Source organism: Cupressus sempervirens, chromosome 3, assembly GCF_028749045.1.
Source record: "Cupressus sempervirens isolate cs-2001-9-10 chromosome 3, ASM2874904v1, whole genome shotgun sequence".
In the NCBI taxonomy this organism is placed as follows: Eukaryota; Viridiplantae; Streptophyta; class Pinopsida; order Cupressales; family Cupressaceae; genus Cupressus; species Cupressus sempervirens.
This window is the reverse complement of record NC_143120.1, coordinates 447,893,081-447,910,024: the sequence shown is the minus strand read 5'-3', so window position 1 is coordinate 447,910,024 and position 16,944 is coordinate 447,893,081. Positions and strand designations below refer to the sequence as shown.

General features: G+C 34.4%; 1 protein-coding gene across 1 annotated transcript in view; it reads right to left on the bottom strand.

Annotated features, from left to right (window-relative positions):
- LOC149567000 (26S proteasome non-ATPase regulatory subunit 12 homolog A-like) overlaps positions 1-15,413 on the bottom strand; it is a 46,938-nt gene extending 31,525 nt beyond the window's left edge. The window contains exons 1-6 of the mRNA XM_089820207.1: positions 15,141-15,413; positions 13,523-13,711; positions 9,224-9,331; positions 9,015-9,119; positions 8,732-8,788; positions 8,393-8,589 (exon numbers count right to left, since the gene is read on the bottom strand). Coding sequence (XP_089676333.1) covers positions 8,393-8,589; positions 8,732-8,788; positions 9,015-9,119; positions 9,224-9,331; positions 13,523-13,711; positions 15,141-15,236 — 752 coding nt within the window. The 5' untranslated portion in view covers positions 15,237-15,413. The remainder of the gene's footprint in view (positions 1-8,392; positions 8,590-8,731; positions 8,789-9,014; positions 9,120-9,223; positions 9,332-13,522; positions 13,712-15,140) is intronic.
- Positions 15,414-16,944: the final 1,531 nt, after the last annotated feature.

The following is a 16,944-nucleotide window of genomic DNA, read 5'->3' as shown; positions in this document are numbered from 1 at the left end:
CTGAAGTCGTAAGAGAAGAAATGGTGAGATCAACCTCAGCGGACCCCATTAACAGGTACAAGGAATTGTTTTTTATAAAAAAGGGTAAAAGTCATAAAACGGGAACCACTGACATAATTTTTCTGGACAAAATTAGAAAGCCCTTCAAAAAAGAATCCATGATTTTTGGGGACAAACTCATGCAAAACACAAACATCAAAACGGATGTTTTTTTGAAAATCAATAATACCTTGTGGTAATTTTTTTAGGAATAAATTATAAAAACCAAAAACATTGTTTATGGACAAAAAATTAGATTACACTCATAGAATTTTTTATGGAAAAAATTATAGATCCATGCAAAAAAAAAAGATCAAGGGGAAAAAATGATGAAAGCCCAAAAGCTGAGCTAAATAAACAAGACCCGTAACATAAAGAACAGTGGTGGATTTTTCGTCTTGGGTAGAGGAAATCGCATTTTGATTTTGAGCCATTTTGCAGGGGCGGATTACGATGCCACAAACAAAATGGAAAACGCAAGTAAAAATTGCACTCAAACCCTTGAACGAGCAAAAAAGGTGCATGATGCTAAAAGCATGCAGAGGAAGAGTCGTAGAATCACGGGCAAAAATGGCATTTATAAATAGACGGCCTGTCAAACACAAGAAGGGTGCAAAAGTTTGTAAAGTAGCATTAAAAAACATGTCGCGTCACATATGCCAAGAAACACCACTGAAATTGTGGAAAACATGAACAAAAAATAAATATTGCAGAGAAAATACAGAAGGGCATGAGCAGAAGAGGATTGTGTTTGCAAAGTCTGTGAGCACACTGTCTAGGAGCGATCAAGCCCTTGATCTTCTTCCACGATTCCCAAATCCTAAGACAAAATAACCAAAACAAATGTTCTTGATATTGTGAACAACAACTGAAAGAAAAGTCTGCTAAGATGCTACAAAAAGAAGGGGCACAAATAAAGAAACTCTTTGCAGGTTCCAAAACATTGCCAAAAAGCCAAGATAGCCAATCCTCAAGGTTACTCATTTATGGTTATTCAGTGTATATTATCTTGGTGGGTAGAAGATGGATGGTTGGTCATGTTTTTAGATCAAGCTTTCTGAAAGTCAATGACACGGGAATGCTCAAAGTTGCACAATACAGTAAGACTTCATGATCCAGCATCACCAATTTTTACAATTTTTACAAAGTAAGTGCGCAGAGAGCTATCCAATAATGTCAATCGAACTGTAATGAAATCTTTGGTTCCACAATTTTTGTTTTTCGGGGGCTAGGATTAGATTTATTGTAAACGTTGCTTCAAGAATCCCATGAAAAGTTGCTATTTGAGGACTCTTTATTGTAACAATTCATACTTTATCAATAATATAAAATCTTATTACTGAGAAAAAAAAAATGCCTTGTAACCTTCAATCTCGAGATTTTGTAGCCATGGCTTCTTACAGTCTATTTTGAGTCGTAGAACTCAGCCACAAAAGTTCTTGGTAAATTGTGGTATCTTGCAGTCTATTTTAGAGCTTAGTGCCCATTTACAAAAGGGTTTGCCCATTTCCCTCAAAATCGTGGTTTCAATTTCATCTTAGTGTCTCTAACTATAAGGGGTGATAGCTTTGTTACCCAACGTCAAGTTGGACGGGCTCTGCTACTCTTGGTCATTTATTTTCTACAGATCCAAGGAGGGTCTCAACAGCAACAGAGTGTTTTGAAGAAGAGGAAAAGCCTTCTTTGAATTTGTGATCAAAAGACCTACAGAGTGTTTTGAATAAGAGGAAAAGCATTCATCAAATCTGTGACCAAACGACCTACACATTACTTATTTTTAGTCTACATTTTACATTGCTATTCTTAGCATCTTACTTTAAGTTGCTACTATTTTAGTGTTGTTATTTTAAGTGCTTTGATCTTGTAAAACAAATGTTGGAATGCAGTACAAGGATCCACAAAATAATTGAAACCTTTTCTCATTCAAGTATAGAATTTACTACAATGTATACATGTATAAACTGTACAAACTAACTATTCAAAGAATACCTTGATAGTTAATAATAAAAACTATCAGAACTAACTATTCAAAGAATCCCTTGATAGTTAATAATAAAAGCTATCTTTCCATCCATTGCTAGGTCATATCAAATGGCAATTAGAAATATGTTTTGGGGATGTTTGGACATCACCTGGCCAGCTAACCCTTGACATTCCCTGATGTTTGTGAAACATTTCCTTAACAAGGAGCAGAAAGGGGATAAGGAGGGGACACTTCCTAGGCACACCCAAATCCCCAAAACATCCCCTATAGGAAAGAGGGAAACCAAGGCAAGGTATGCATCCCAAGGAGCCCTAAATATAACCATTCCAATATGAACTTCTCAAGAAAATTTTAAATATTCTGAATAGAGATTAATTGCTTTAAAGAAGGAATGAAGTCAAGAAACTAACTATGATTCCTGATAATCAAATGAGATTCACCTAAAGTTCAAAAATGCTAAATGATATGTTGGCTCAACAACGTGACACTGGCATCAAAACGGGCTTCGGATTTCAACAGGCAGAAAGTTCAAACGATGCAAAAGGTAAAAAGAATTTTGTTGGAACTAAGAAATAGTTTCCGCTCATTCTATGGTTATTGCAACAATTTTGGTCACAAAGCAGTAAATTGCAAGGTTGTGCCTAGAGGAAAGTTCAATTTTGTAAGTCCAAATTATTTTCATGCATTAAGAAATTTCAATTTGGTTTGTTTTAAATGTTAGAATATTAGGCATACTGCAAGAAACTACCAGCTGAGTTCTGTGATTCAAGGAACAGGTTATATGATCCGAAGGAAACAAAACTTTGGAGAAAGAAAGAAAAGAAATCCCTAAGGGGAACAGAGATTAATTGCTTTAGAGATAGCATCCTCCAATGCTTCAAAGAAAGGCTAATCTCTATTCACAACATTTACAACCTTCATTTTTAATCGTTCATCTCTAAAGGAAGGCTGCTATTGATGGGTTGTTATCAAATAACTTGTACAAATGAGAAAGATAAAATAATATATGTTGCAAATAGTTTATAATAGCTAAGAATATTAAACCACTCTAAAAACACAAACCTCCTAATATCTCCAATAAAAACACAATTTGCATATTGATGTTGAAATAAAACTCATTTCCTCATATATATATACCTGACTTGTGCCTGAGATATCGCTCATGTCGTCTAAGATATGAATATATAGGCCCTAGGCCAGCCTAAATAACTAAATAGAAATAAAATAATGTTAATATGACTTAATTAGGAGTTAAGGTAACCACAAATCAACTACTCATGACCCTATACATACTTGAGGATTAAGAGCATAGTATGAATAATGTGAGATAAAGAGGAAGAAGGATTGCAACATCACATCTAATGATTGGCCATATAGGAGAAATAACACATTCTTGAATTTTCTTATTTTCTCCTCAAGTCATATAGTTTTCATGACACCCCCCAATGCTTCAAAGAAGATGAAAATATATTGATTTTCATTATTTACTTCTGAAGGGAATCGTAGCCAAAGCAAGTGAGGCAATGGTATGCATGTAATGCCAAACAACATAATAAATTAAGTTGTTGCAAGTACATTTCTCATTGAGAAGTACCAATTCCCTATTTTGGACTACGTTACTAATTGTCTTGGCCTTCTTCTATTGAGAATCTTAGCAAACTCTCATAGATTTAAGCAATTGTGAAGCATGGTACAAAAAAATCAAAACAAATTATGACCATGCATGGTTGGTAAACTTAATGAGACAACACTCAAACAAGGAGTTGGTCTATCTTGGAATAAGTCTAGTTGTAATTAAATTTATTTCATTGCAATCTTTGCTTCAATCAAAGGCTGCCCTAATGCACATGTATCCTAGTGAAGAGTGGTCTCACACTATATATGCCAAGATCATTGAAGAAGTTGACATTGACTAAGTGAATTTATAATGAGCATAACTTCTAGCTTCCAAAGAATAAGACCATGAATGTAAGTGTTTATCTTGTTTCTCTTTTCTAGGTTATAATTTATGTGACTTCTATTTGATTGTAGTTTTGTTCCCTCTTCAAATCGCCATCTAGTTTTGTATTCATGTTACCGTTTATCTAGCTTGAGCTGTCCTCCCTCGTATTGTTGGTGTGTATGAAGTACAAGGCCAAGAAGACCATTAGATCCCTTATGGTGGGTTTAAGGAAGAATTATGTTACATATATATTGATGATGAGTGATGGCACAACCAGCTTCATGGGCCCTCACATGCAATTCTCATTTCTTGATTCCAACATTCAAATAACTCAAAGTTCAAGGTCAATGTTGAAGATTCAAGGGGCCAGATCAAAGTATGTTCTCCACCAAGAGTGAAGATTGTTTCCAAGATTGAGATCTTTAGATTTTAGCAAGGAGACCTCTTTGCACAAGACATATTTAAGGCAACACCCATAGCATTGCAAAACATTTAAATGTTTCAGTTTGATTACAAAAGTACTTTAAACTTTTTTCATATTGAACAATCAAATAGTCTCCATTTTTTCTCATTTTGAATGCATGATTGAATGAGCAAAATGTGGGCACAAGTGGAGTGTGTTTTAAACTATACACTTGAGGTATTACAAGGCAGTAGAATCCCCAAAGGAGATGTCCTAGACCCCAACAAATAACCACACAACGAAATATAATCAATAACATAGAGATTTAGATCCAGAACAACAACAATTCTCAAAATAAAATCATAAGATTTACATTCAACATGCTCAGTAGTAAGGCCTTTCGGATTACAATCAAATACAAAGCAATTATGGTAGTAATTCAGCAACTCTCATTTAACATAGTAACTCTTTTATCACTAGCCTTCCTTCGAGAATTACCTTGATGGGGTCTTCTCTTTAACTTTTCTTCTACCCTCAGAGCATACTAAAAGGCATCCTCAACTGAAACAATCTTCAACATATCAATCTCATCCTAAATATTGATTCTCAAACCATTAACATATCTTAACACCTTTTCTTTAGAAAGTTCTCTATGTCCAAACCAAATTGTTAACTTGTAAAACTCCTTGGTATAATCTTTCACAATCATATCTTCCTATTTTAGATTATGCAATCTCTTAAACAACTCAAGTTCATAATCAACAAGAATAAACTAAGCCTTCAATTTTGTCAACATCAATCTCCACCTAGTGATCTTCATTTCACCTTCCTCTTCTCCATCTCTTTGCAATTCTTTCCACCATAACGCAGCATGTCCTTTCAACTTAGTTTGTGCCTACCTCACTCTGAGTGGATCTCCAATATCCTGTAACTCAGAGTACTCTTCTAACTCACCAATCTAATCAATCAGGTCTTCAGGATTCGAAGTACCTGAGAAATCAGAAACATCCACCTTATGCTTCAACTTCAAGTGAGCTTCAAATCTATCCAATCAACCAATTCTGTCTTCCACAAGTCTCTCCATCCAATCAGTTTTGTCTTCACCACTAGATCCAACAACCTCAAAGTCTTCAGCAACTTCTTAACAGCCATCTTCAATAACCACATGCCTATGTACACTAGCTATAGCTCTCATGATCTCAACAACCATATCATTCTTCACCAACTCCATCTCAAATCTGAAATCTACCTTAACTCTCTTAAATCTTAGTCTCCACAGCATCACAGAGATCTGCAAGTCCAATCTTCTCAAAGGCATCTTCCAAGATTTTTGCAGACCCAAAGCAACAAATCCACAAGATCAACTAGCGCCACAAGTACAACCAACTCTGATACCACTTGATGCAGTACAAGGCAAGAGAATCCCCAAAGGAGATGTCCTAGCCCCTAGCAAATAACCACACAGGAAAATATAAACAAAGACACAAAGATTTAGATCCATAACAACACCAATTCTCATAATAGACTCACAAGATTTGCATCCAACATGCACAGTTGTAAGGCCTTTTGTGTTGTGGCCAAATACAAAGTAATTACAGTAATAATTTTGCAAGACCTCGCAAAATCCAAACTCCTAGCTAACCCAAATCCACAATCTAGTAGGAAACCCCAAGAAGAATCTAAACTTGTGCTCGCAAGTTGCCAAGCAACCTTCGTGTTTCCCAAGCCCACACTTAGCTACTAGCTCTGCTAAACTTTGCTCCTCTCGACTACTCCATTCTGAACTCAATGTTGAATGATGACTCAAGACATCACAAGAGACCCCCTACTTATACTAAACCAAGCCACAAGTCGGCATAGCCAATTACATTAAATAAACACTCACATATTAAATAAACCCTCAAGCCACAAGTCAATTTGGCAACAGAAATTAAATACATAAGATAACTAAATTCTTAGGACAGTCCCCAAGTTTACAATGCATAACTAACTCAAATGACAACATGAAAGTATGGGCTCTTAGGCATAGATCCACGTGTCATCCAACTATCCAAATCCAAGAGAGCACACATCAATTCCCTTGGATTGAAGCTTGCAAATACAATCTCCAAAGTCTACAATAAATCAGGAACATGCTACTAGCAATCACCAAAAAAGGCTCTAACTTCAAGATGATTACTCCAATCATTATGCGCACTTAGGACAAGATTCCCCAATATGCCTCGAACACTCCACAAATCCAAACACAAAGCTCCTGCATATAGGATCGCTGACTACCCTAGGATGCTCCTACATCAACAATCCAAGAAGCACAACAAATTGCCAACTAAAGGGTTGGTTTAATTAGGCTATTGTGGAGGCAACAATTGTAGTTTTGGCCAAAGAGAGAACACAAGTAAATCCCTTGAATTTTGAAATCATCGGCATGTAAATATCATGGTTGCATCAACATTGAGGACTTATCTTGAACATTAGCACAAGACACACCATAGAGCTATAAACATTGGGCCAAGCAATATAAACTCCTCTCAACCATAGTTGTAACTTTAATCTATTGTTGTGTCATTGAAGTTTATTTTAAAAAGGATAGAAGAATTAAATCCTTTAAAAATTATATAGTTCATAGTATTTTCAGTTTGCCAAGTCCCGTTGTGAAGTATGAATGCTAGTCAAAGTTCAGCCTGTTGAGTCCAAATCTTCTAATTATGGTCTGGATCACCTCAGAACTATCTATTACCTCTGTCGATCAGTAATGCATAGTGTACTTGCTCAAAAACATGAATCAATTTTTTTATGAGTACTTCAATTACTCACTGGGGATTGCATGTGAACAGATAACATGCATTCTGTTCTAATAAATTTCAAGTCACTTACACCCCATTTTTCATGTGCTTAAGTGTAAACCCTTTGAACTAACCTAAGGCATTAAATATATCAATTACAAAGTCACTCTCTGCCTGCAACCTCTACAGCACATCCTTTGTTCCATTCTATTCTACATCCATTTCTTGAATCATTTCCCTCTAATTTTTGTATTGTACAAATTTGCATCATAGTAAACAAGAGCAATCTCTCCTAACTGATGCATCTTAGAGATGACTAAATTTTTTGAGCAGGGTAACAAAGGATAGGTTTAGTCATCATGAAACTTTGCCTAATTTCTATATCTACCAACATATCTTCTGACATTTCTTGCAGCAGAAACCTAGAATGACAAAAAATGAGAAAAAGATAATACAGTTTCTTTAAAAAAATCCAAATTTATAATATATGTAAACCCTGTGTATTTTTTTCTCTTAGTAATTTTATACCTAATCTATTTGAAGCATGCAAATCCCACAGTAAAGACATCTCTGTCTCCACTTGTCTACAAATCTTGCATTTTACGGTATAGACCTGTTGTAGGTCGAGAATCAATCAAGTAGAAATTAGTTGCACCTAGAAAAGGTAGACACATCAAAATTTATACATGTTAATTTGATTTTAATGCACTCAAGTATTCTTACAAAAGTTAAGGGCAATAGGCCATCTCAATCAAGCCACAAGATTCTGAGCAAGATTTAAACACGTGTCAATAGAATGCTGGTGCTTACCGTATCTAATGATCACAGTTAACCTAGCATAAGTGGTTTTAACTTATAATCATATGGTAATCTCGCCATTGTGCATGTCCATCATTACTCAAAGATGAAAACTAAAGCATTTCTAACAAAAAGTCTTTCATGGACAACAAGACATGTATAACTCCCCTTTTTTACGAGGGAATTTTTTTCAGCAATAAACACTATAGCAGATTAACCCACTTACATAATGAGGAGTTTCAACTTTAATACAATGTCGACATGACTAAGACAAGATAGACGCTTTCACACACAAGCACATAAAGATGTTAAATAGAATCCCATTGGAAAATCTCTAGTGCATTTAAAAAAAACACGTTGCAAAGATTAATATAAAAAAAAATTGTTTTTGTTTTCAAAGACCCATTGGTAGTGGAGAATTTTTGTCAAACATCATTACCTACCTAATCATTAGCTCATAGTAGATACGCTTCAATTCCAGTATTGAAGGAATTTCAGGAGGAGGCTCCTCAACCATATTATCACCTTCCTTTGGTTTCCTTTTCTCCTTTGATGTATCAGCATCAAATCCTTTGGGGTTGATCTTCCTAGAGAGTATCTGAGCACGCATGTAATCTTTCCTATCCAAACATAATCGAACCTGCAAAATATTCCCAAATATAATGAATAGGATATATATTTTGAAAGATAACGGTTTTCATATGTCTAAGTCTAGAAATTGAAATGCAAATAAAGGAACTACTCCCACAGTGGCAACACGTATATGGCTCATAAATTTGTACCTGTTCAAGAATGAAAGCTATTTTTTCTGTCTTAGCCATTGCCCCAAATGTCTCTACCTGTAATATAAAATAGTGAGAATACATCATAAACCATAATCAGCAAACAAAAGATTGAAAAGAGGAACAAAAGTAATATTTCATGGTCACCTCTCCACGTATAAGGCAATACATCTACCATACAAAAACATATATATTTTTCACAATAAACTATAAATTATAAAATTTGAAGCACTGTTTTCCAATGACTGCTATAATAAAAAAAAGAACCAAGTTCAATGCATACAGCAACTTCTTGCATTAGGTCAGCCGCTTCAGCAATAAGACCCTGTTCCTCCTTTATTTTTGCAAGCTTTCTGACCAATCGGGCCCTTTCTATTTCAACATAAATCTGATACACAAGTCATCAATAGTAAAAATAAATAATAATATCCAGGCAATTACATTAATTGCAGCTATAGAAGAGGAAGGAAAACCAAAAAAGTGCCCACACACCTTCCCAGCAGAGACATTATTCAGTGTTTTGATGAGCTCAATTCGCGAATCCAAGTCCGGTGTTTCATCAATATACTGCATTGCTTGCTGGACCATGGCAGTGACTGCCTGCATGCACCACAAGATCACATTTGAGTTTAACAATGACAAATAACAGCTTGACCTTAATATACATACTGAACAAAGGCCCCAAAAGTGTAAATAAACTTTCATCAAAAGAGCATGTAATTCAGAATGACTAGCTCACATTAAGACACACAAATAGAGTGCAAACTTGTAAAGAAAGTTTTGCCAGATATATTAATCATATTGCTCAAGCCTGTCCACTGACTCCAATAATAGTTCAAATAACTAAAGTTTTTTAAAAGCTCTGTCTATTAGATTATATTTCATTTAGTTATTTGTGAATTCACTATTTGCCTGAACAATCTAAAATCGCCCAAGTTTCAGGTCTAGAGTTTTAGAGTAAATACTTGTAACCAATCAAAACAAATAGACAATTCATACATAGAATATCAATACTGAAATTAATTATATTCAGCTTTGAACTTACACAGGTTTTTGAGTTTACTCATCAGTGTTCATATCCATACAATAAAGATGGCCCATAAAATCCAAAAGCTCCTTTTCAATTAATTTTTGGCATCAAAAAGCCAACAATCTGAATTCCCTTGGAGACTACAAGTCAAAACACGATCCACTCCTACAATGTTCACCACAAGAAAACTTCACCTCAAGGTTGTGATCACAATTTTTCCATTCAATACCGTGTGCCAGTCCTATTAATGTCCCAACCATCTGAGAATCAGATTGGGAAGATTCCAAAATATTAAAATAGAGACTTGCTTTTTGATAGGATTTTAAATACACTGCTAAGGCATGCCATAACTGTTAAGGATGACCTAACCCTGTCATGGCAACAACAATGCTAATGACTTCCTTGTTTCTAAATCCCATGTGGTTTGTTATTCAACTGTAAGCATTCTCAAGTTGCTCAATCATTATTTAGTTTAACCTCATTTGGATAGTTATACATCTTCAACTGTACAAAAATTTGGGGGTTATAAAATGGACCTTACTCCAAGGTTGGGAACACTAGCAAAAACAGATTCAAGTTTGGCAATTAGGATATTTAGATGAAGACTCACTTTCCCACTTCCTTTCCCTTATTAAATTTAAAGGATTTCTTACGTGTACCCACAATAGTTTTTCTCAACACCTTGACAAATTTCCAGGAGTATTTTTCTTAACCCTATTGGGCCCTCAACACTCATTAATGACGATTACCAAATCTTGTATCAGTCTCATCGGAGTGAACAATGATGGAACCATTTCAATTCCAAACAGAGATGCTCAATGATCCCTAGTGTCCACACAGTTTGTTCGTTGGAATTCTTATTCCCCATTGCTATATGTACTAGTTTCTCAGCCACTTGTATTGGCGGTTCTTTCCTGTTTTGTATTTCTTTTGTTCTTCCCTTTTAGGGGGCCTTTTCTAGGTGTCTCTTCCTAAAACTTAATATTGTAAATTGATGTGCTCTTGAGTCCCACTGACGTACTGCATATTAATATAATTTATTTCCTTCTTTCTTTCTCCTCACTAAAGTCATAGCTTTTTCCAAAGCAATTAATTCATACAATATTACCCTTGTGTGGATCTCAACTTGACACTTGGGGATGTATATTTTCTGCACCATTATTGAGGAAAGTTTGGCATTGGACCCCAAAAACTCAAAATATCTATTTTCAACTTCTCCATAGACATGCCTTAACTAGAAATACCCATGTGCTGACATTGCATACACATTAGAGAGAAACAATTAACTTATTGCACTCTAAATGTCAATATGAATGTAATCAACCATTCATGGATATTGTCTACATCCTTAAAAAACAATTTGTAAAATTTTATTCTATACAATATATAAGAAACATTGAGGCCCTTGTACTCTTTCTCAACCTCTCTTTCATGAGCTGCAAAAATAGGGTCCACCTAAGAGTTTACATCATCCTATTCTTGTTCCAAAATGGCACTCCTGTCATTCAATAATCTCATATCTGAATCAATCAACTTATTTCCTAAGGAATTTATCTCCCTGCTCATCTCCAGCATAAACACTTTATGACATGATTGTTGTGGCCATGATTATTTGCTGAGCCTAATTTCACCTGCTATATTACAACATTGCAAGAGAACAAAAGAAGGAACCTGCAACATCTATAAATAGGAATAAATTCACACCTTCAAATCCAATATGCATGAGACCAACTGACAAGTCTCTTATATTTATTTAGTAACAACTCAGCAAGAGAAATTAGTGATGCACCTTGGAAACCCCTAAAAAGTTATGCCCAAACCATATGAAACTCCAAAATACGAAAACTCTAAACATCACCCCTTCAATACATTGACACAAACCATAGATCTGAGTTCAAGATAGACCATAATATACTCCAAACACCACATTGTGTCTATGTAAACGACATGGGTTGTGTTGTTTCTTCGTTTCATTTCATGATTAGAAGACTTTTGGCTTACATGTGTGGGGAGCAACAGTGACCTTCGAAAATCAAATGCAATTTTTACAGAGCTAAAAGGCAACCAAAATTAAAAGCCATCCAAAGATGATGGACTTGTAGTTCAATATGAACCTCCCAAAGTAAAAACTTTTTTTTGCCAAGGCCTGACTTTAGTTGTTTATGAAGTATTCCACTATAGTGCCTATACATATCAATTGAAGCCTCCTACCTCTATAAATTAAAATTATATACTCAACAAGCACCAAAAGTACGAAAAGAGGAGACTGACCATTTTCAAACACCATCTGAGGATATAATTTTAAAATCTGGTCCAAGTAAAAGAAGTTAATTTCTTATTTGCATGCAATTGATAACAAACGAGGTAAAAATCATGACCTATTCCAAATAAGAAAGAATACAACAATACAGTATTCCTTAGAGAAGACTGTCAATCTTTGCTTATATGAAAAAAGAAAAATGTTCTATTCACAGATTTTGGAAGTTTCTTTATGATCAACGTCAGTTACAAACAAGGTTTGGAACAATATGTTATTTCCATCAAACAGTTCAAGAATGATAAGATAAATTTTAAATTTGTTCTCAAAGGTTTTCTTCCCAATTTTTTACATCGTTCCCCCTGGAAAATGCAATAAAATTTCAGATAAAGACTCTTCCAGACCTCTTCATGGCTGGCCTCCAAGAAACTTGCCTTCATAAACCTTCATTGAAAATTAGTAATCCCTCTTACAATTGGTTTCCAAAAATGGTCGCATATGTCTGGCAGGCACCTTCAGTAAGATTATATGGATCAGAGACCTTTTTAACAATTCAATAGATAAGTTAAGGTCAAAACTTTTTTTAGTATTTCTTGCTCTTTTATGATTGTTCAGCAGACCTCTGGTTATAAGGAACATTATGACCCTTTCTAGAAGTGCCAAAATCCCTATAAAAATTATAAAGGCTAATCATTTGAAAAGCTTCAAATAATTTTTTTTTTGAAATTGCTCAAAGGTTAGGTAGAACTATTGCATCTATCTCAACATTCTACATAGAAAACTGTGAAGAAAAGTAATCTTTAGCATGTTTCTAATCAAACTCTAAGTTCCCATATTTCAAATGTTCTGGCTATCCGCATCTTAATGCCCTAGCTTGTTGTAGATAGAAACAAATGTAAGTAGCAATAAAACATCCTTGTGATCACATAGTTCCAAGAATCACGGCGATTCATGCGATTCACGCGATTCGGCGATTCGATTCAAGCCAACCGATTTTTTGTGAATCGGTGAATCGAATCAGCGATAAAGGGTTTATGAAATAAGTTACTCACTAAATTTCAAGGGTTTTTTAAATTTTCCGATTCATGGCCGATTCGATTCCGATTCATGGCCGATTCACGATTTGATTCGGCCTTGCCGATTTCGATCCGATTTCGATTCTTGTTACTTTGGATCATATGCAATGTACAAGTAAACCATTACCATATTTTATCTTGCAAAGCTAGCAATAATAAGCATGTATCCCATTTGGTAAAGGTTCCATTTGATAATCAAAGAACTTCTTTTTAAGGGATTTGAGTAAGCTTTTTTAAACTTTTTGAATCTTCAAATCCTAATGACAACTGTATTCTCCCACGCACGTGTAAAAGTAAGAAATACAAACTATAGACATTTTAACTTCTAGCATATTTGCTTCTTAGCAAAATTCAGATTTTAGGTCTTTGTAAATGTCATTAATAACAAGCATGTATATACTACATGGTACCATTCATGGGTTATATACCTGCTTAAGCTGTCCTCTTCTCTTGGATAGAAGAGTAATTTGCTCATTTAATGTCTTCCATGCACGTGCCTCATAGCAAAGCTGTACTATTGCAACCACCACTTTCCGAGTACCAGAAACATCAGCAGCAAGCCTCAGCTGCTTCTCTATGTCTAAAAGGGAAGCAATGGCCATATCCAGTTTGCCTTCCTGCACAGAAAACAACCAATACAAGAATTTCATCAAATTAAATTCCTTAAAAATCCATGTGCATGCTAAATGATGTGAAACTATTAGATCAAAAGCGAGTCAACTCCAAAGAACAGTGTCAATTATAACACTTGGAATGATATTAAAACACCATACTCCTATATAAGCTACACCTCACACCCATTTCCATCAAAGGGCTTAAAATCATAACTGAATGAAAAATATGGAATACTATACAATTATCAAAATACTCGTCTCAACTGTTTCCATGAACAGGCTCAAAATCATAATATATTGAATGATGTAAAAGTTTATACTAATATAAAAAAGGGTCACACCCACTTAAACGAACACAACAGAGTCAAATCATTAAACAATGAATTGTGAAAGTATCATGCTATAATATCAAAAATGGGTTATAACCATTTCAATTAAAAGATTTAAAATTATAATACAATAAGTAATATAGAAATACCATACTATCGTATCAAAAACAAGTCAGACCTGTTTCCATGTACAAACCCAAAACCAAAATATATAGTATGTCGTACAATTATTGTGCTATTATATGAATAACAGACCAGATCCATTTCTATAAACATACTCAGAATTATAATGCAATAAATTTGATGGAAATACTACAAGCATATCAAAAACATGTCACACCTTGTTCCATTTAAGGAGTCAGAATCATTTTTAAAACAATAATGGGGAAATATTATGGTATTATGTTAAGAAAAAGTCAGATCCATTTCCATTAACAGACTCAAAACTATCATATAAATTGATAATAAACAAGTACCGAAATATCAAGCTACCAAATCACAAACGGGCCACAACTGCTCCTGTGTACACAATCAAACTGATTATACAAAGGTCACACCAGTTTCCACAAACAAACTCGAAGTCATTATTCAGCGTGCCCCAAAAATACATTGCGAAAGAAGTTAAGACGAGAAAAAAGAACAAAAAGAGAGAAAGAAATGGCTGCGAAAGCGTAAACTGCTCATTCCCTCTTTGTTTAATTAAAAATCAAAAATTCTGGGTCATAGGTACACTACGTAAAAGAAATATTAGCAAGGCGGGCAACTGATTATTGTCTGAAAAACCTGGGTACTGATTTTTGACAGACAAAAAAGGGTCTTTTGGGGGGTCATCTAATGAATATTGGACCAATTTGTTTTGCATAATATTATTCTGCGTTTACCTCACTTTTTATATGCATTTGCCTATCTCTCATTTCGGTCGAGCCGAGATCGAGATGAACTTGCGCTTCACCTAGTCAGAGTCTAAATACAAGGTTTAAACTGAGCAAAAATCCCACGATTCCCCATGTTATCGTGCATTCGGCCCAAAAATGGAAAACGGTTATGGGTCAGAATCCTAGCATTAAGAATTGAAGCATGTTAAAGGCAGAGAAGATATGAACCTGGAGAGCAGTTTTCTTGTGTTCAGCAATGTCAGAGTCAAGGGCATCCACAACTACAGATTTCTGGGAATCTTCCTCCATCCCTTTTCCTTCCATTCTGCTTCTACTGCAACTCTGAACAGTTATTTACGTTCCTTCTCACGGGTTCTTCGAATTCACAACCACAGACAATCTGTTCAGAAGCGTATTTTGCCCTCCGTATGAAGCGAAAACACTACACTTCGCGAGAGCTTTAATGTGAAATTTCCGGTGTTCTATAGAAAATTCATGTTTACCCTCATCCCTCTCTAAAGGTTTTTAAAGCAGCGAAGGCACCATAAAAGTACTACGGGACGCCGAAAGGTATTTAGAGGTATTTTTAAGTTTTGATTTGTATTTCATTTCATTAAGGTATTTTGTTAACTCAAATATGTGTAATTTTATTGTTCAACGAATATATATTCATTGGATTTTGAATCTCATCCTCTAGAGAGTAGTAGTATGTATTTTTCATGTTATTATTATTATTATTATTAGATTTTGGTAATGTATTATTTTTTTAAAATTAAAATATGTTATTATATTTCTGGGTTATTAATAAAATTAAATTGTTATGAATGAGTTTATGAGGGATCAAGTCTTGTTGAGTATAAAAACCTCCAACATGTAAAAGAATAAGGTTGGAATCAAGCCCTATACAAATTTGAAAGAATGGAGACCTCTTAGCATTTGGCTCTTAATTGAAGAGGCTTGGAATGGAGACTCCTCAACCCTTTGCTCATAATCGAAGAGGGTATATGATTCGTGCATCAAGTTGCTCAATGAATCTAGGTATAGACAAAATCTTTCTACTATATTCATTATTGGGATTCATTGAGCAATTTTCGAGTGGCATGCATTTTATTAAGTGTGCTATTAACTTTTGAATGAGTTTGAAATTTTAATATTTGTATATTAGTGCAATCTATTTTAATACAATTAGATTAATTAAGTTGTGGTATTGAACTTATTACATTAGTTAATCTATATGTGCTCATTAAAGGTTTAATTTTTTTCACATCAACAACGAGGCATAGAAATATCACAAGTTTACATTTGGATTCAAAATTATGATCTATATAATATTATGGTAAACATTGGATAGGGGAAAGCAGTCTTTAGAGTTTTTTCACAAGAGCTTAACCCAGGGCTTTCTAAATTGATTTTATAAACCATATCAGAAGGTTTAGAATTTTGTGACATGGTTGTTCAAAAAAGTGATGTTTTATTTTTAGAGGCCTTGAAACCATCTCAGAGAAGTGTTTGGGATCAAAAAGGTTTGATAATTAAAGTATTTTTACTAAATTAGTACATACATATTTTTAAGGGCCAATATGATATGGTTAGTCAAAAGGGACTTAAATATTTGTGTGTATAGACACATTTGATGTCGCTTTTAGGGGACATATGTAAAAAAGAAGTAACATTGAAGGTATTTTGATTTAATAATTTGATTATTATGTCCAAATATATCAGTCACAATGTGTATTAACTATGACAAATTGGATGAATTTATTTGAATTTTTTAATTATAATTTAGCTCTTTGTGATACATTATGTAATATGATAAAAGAAATATATCAGTCTTAGAAGTTAAAAGGGAGCGTATACTTTGTTATTTCTTGTGTTGTGCACGTTAGTAATAACCACATCACCTATCGGATGTATTTGAATGTTGATATTTGATTATCATCGTAATCTACTTTTATACAACTCATCACATCACATGTAAGAATATGAAATGCTACTATGTTCCCCCCTTCCTCTCACGGTCACACAACCACAC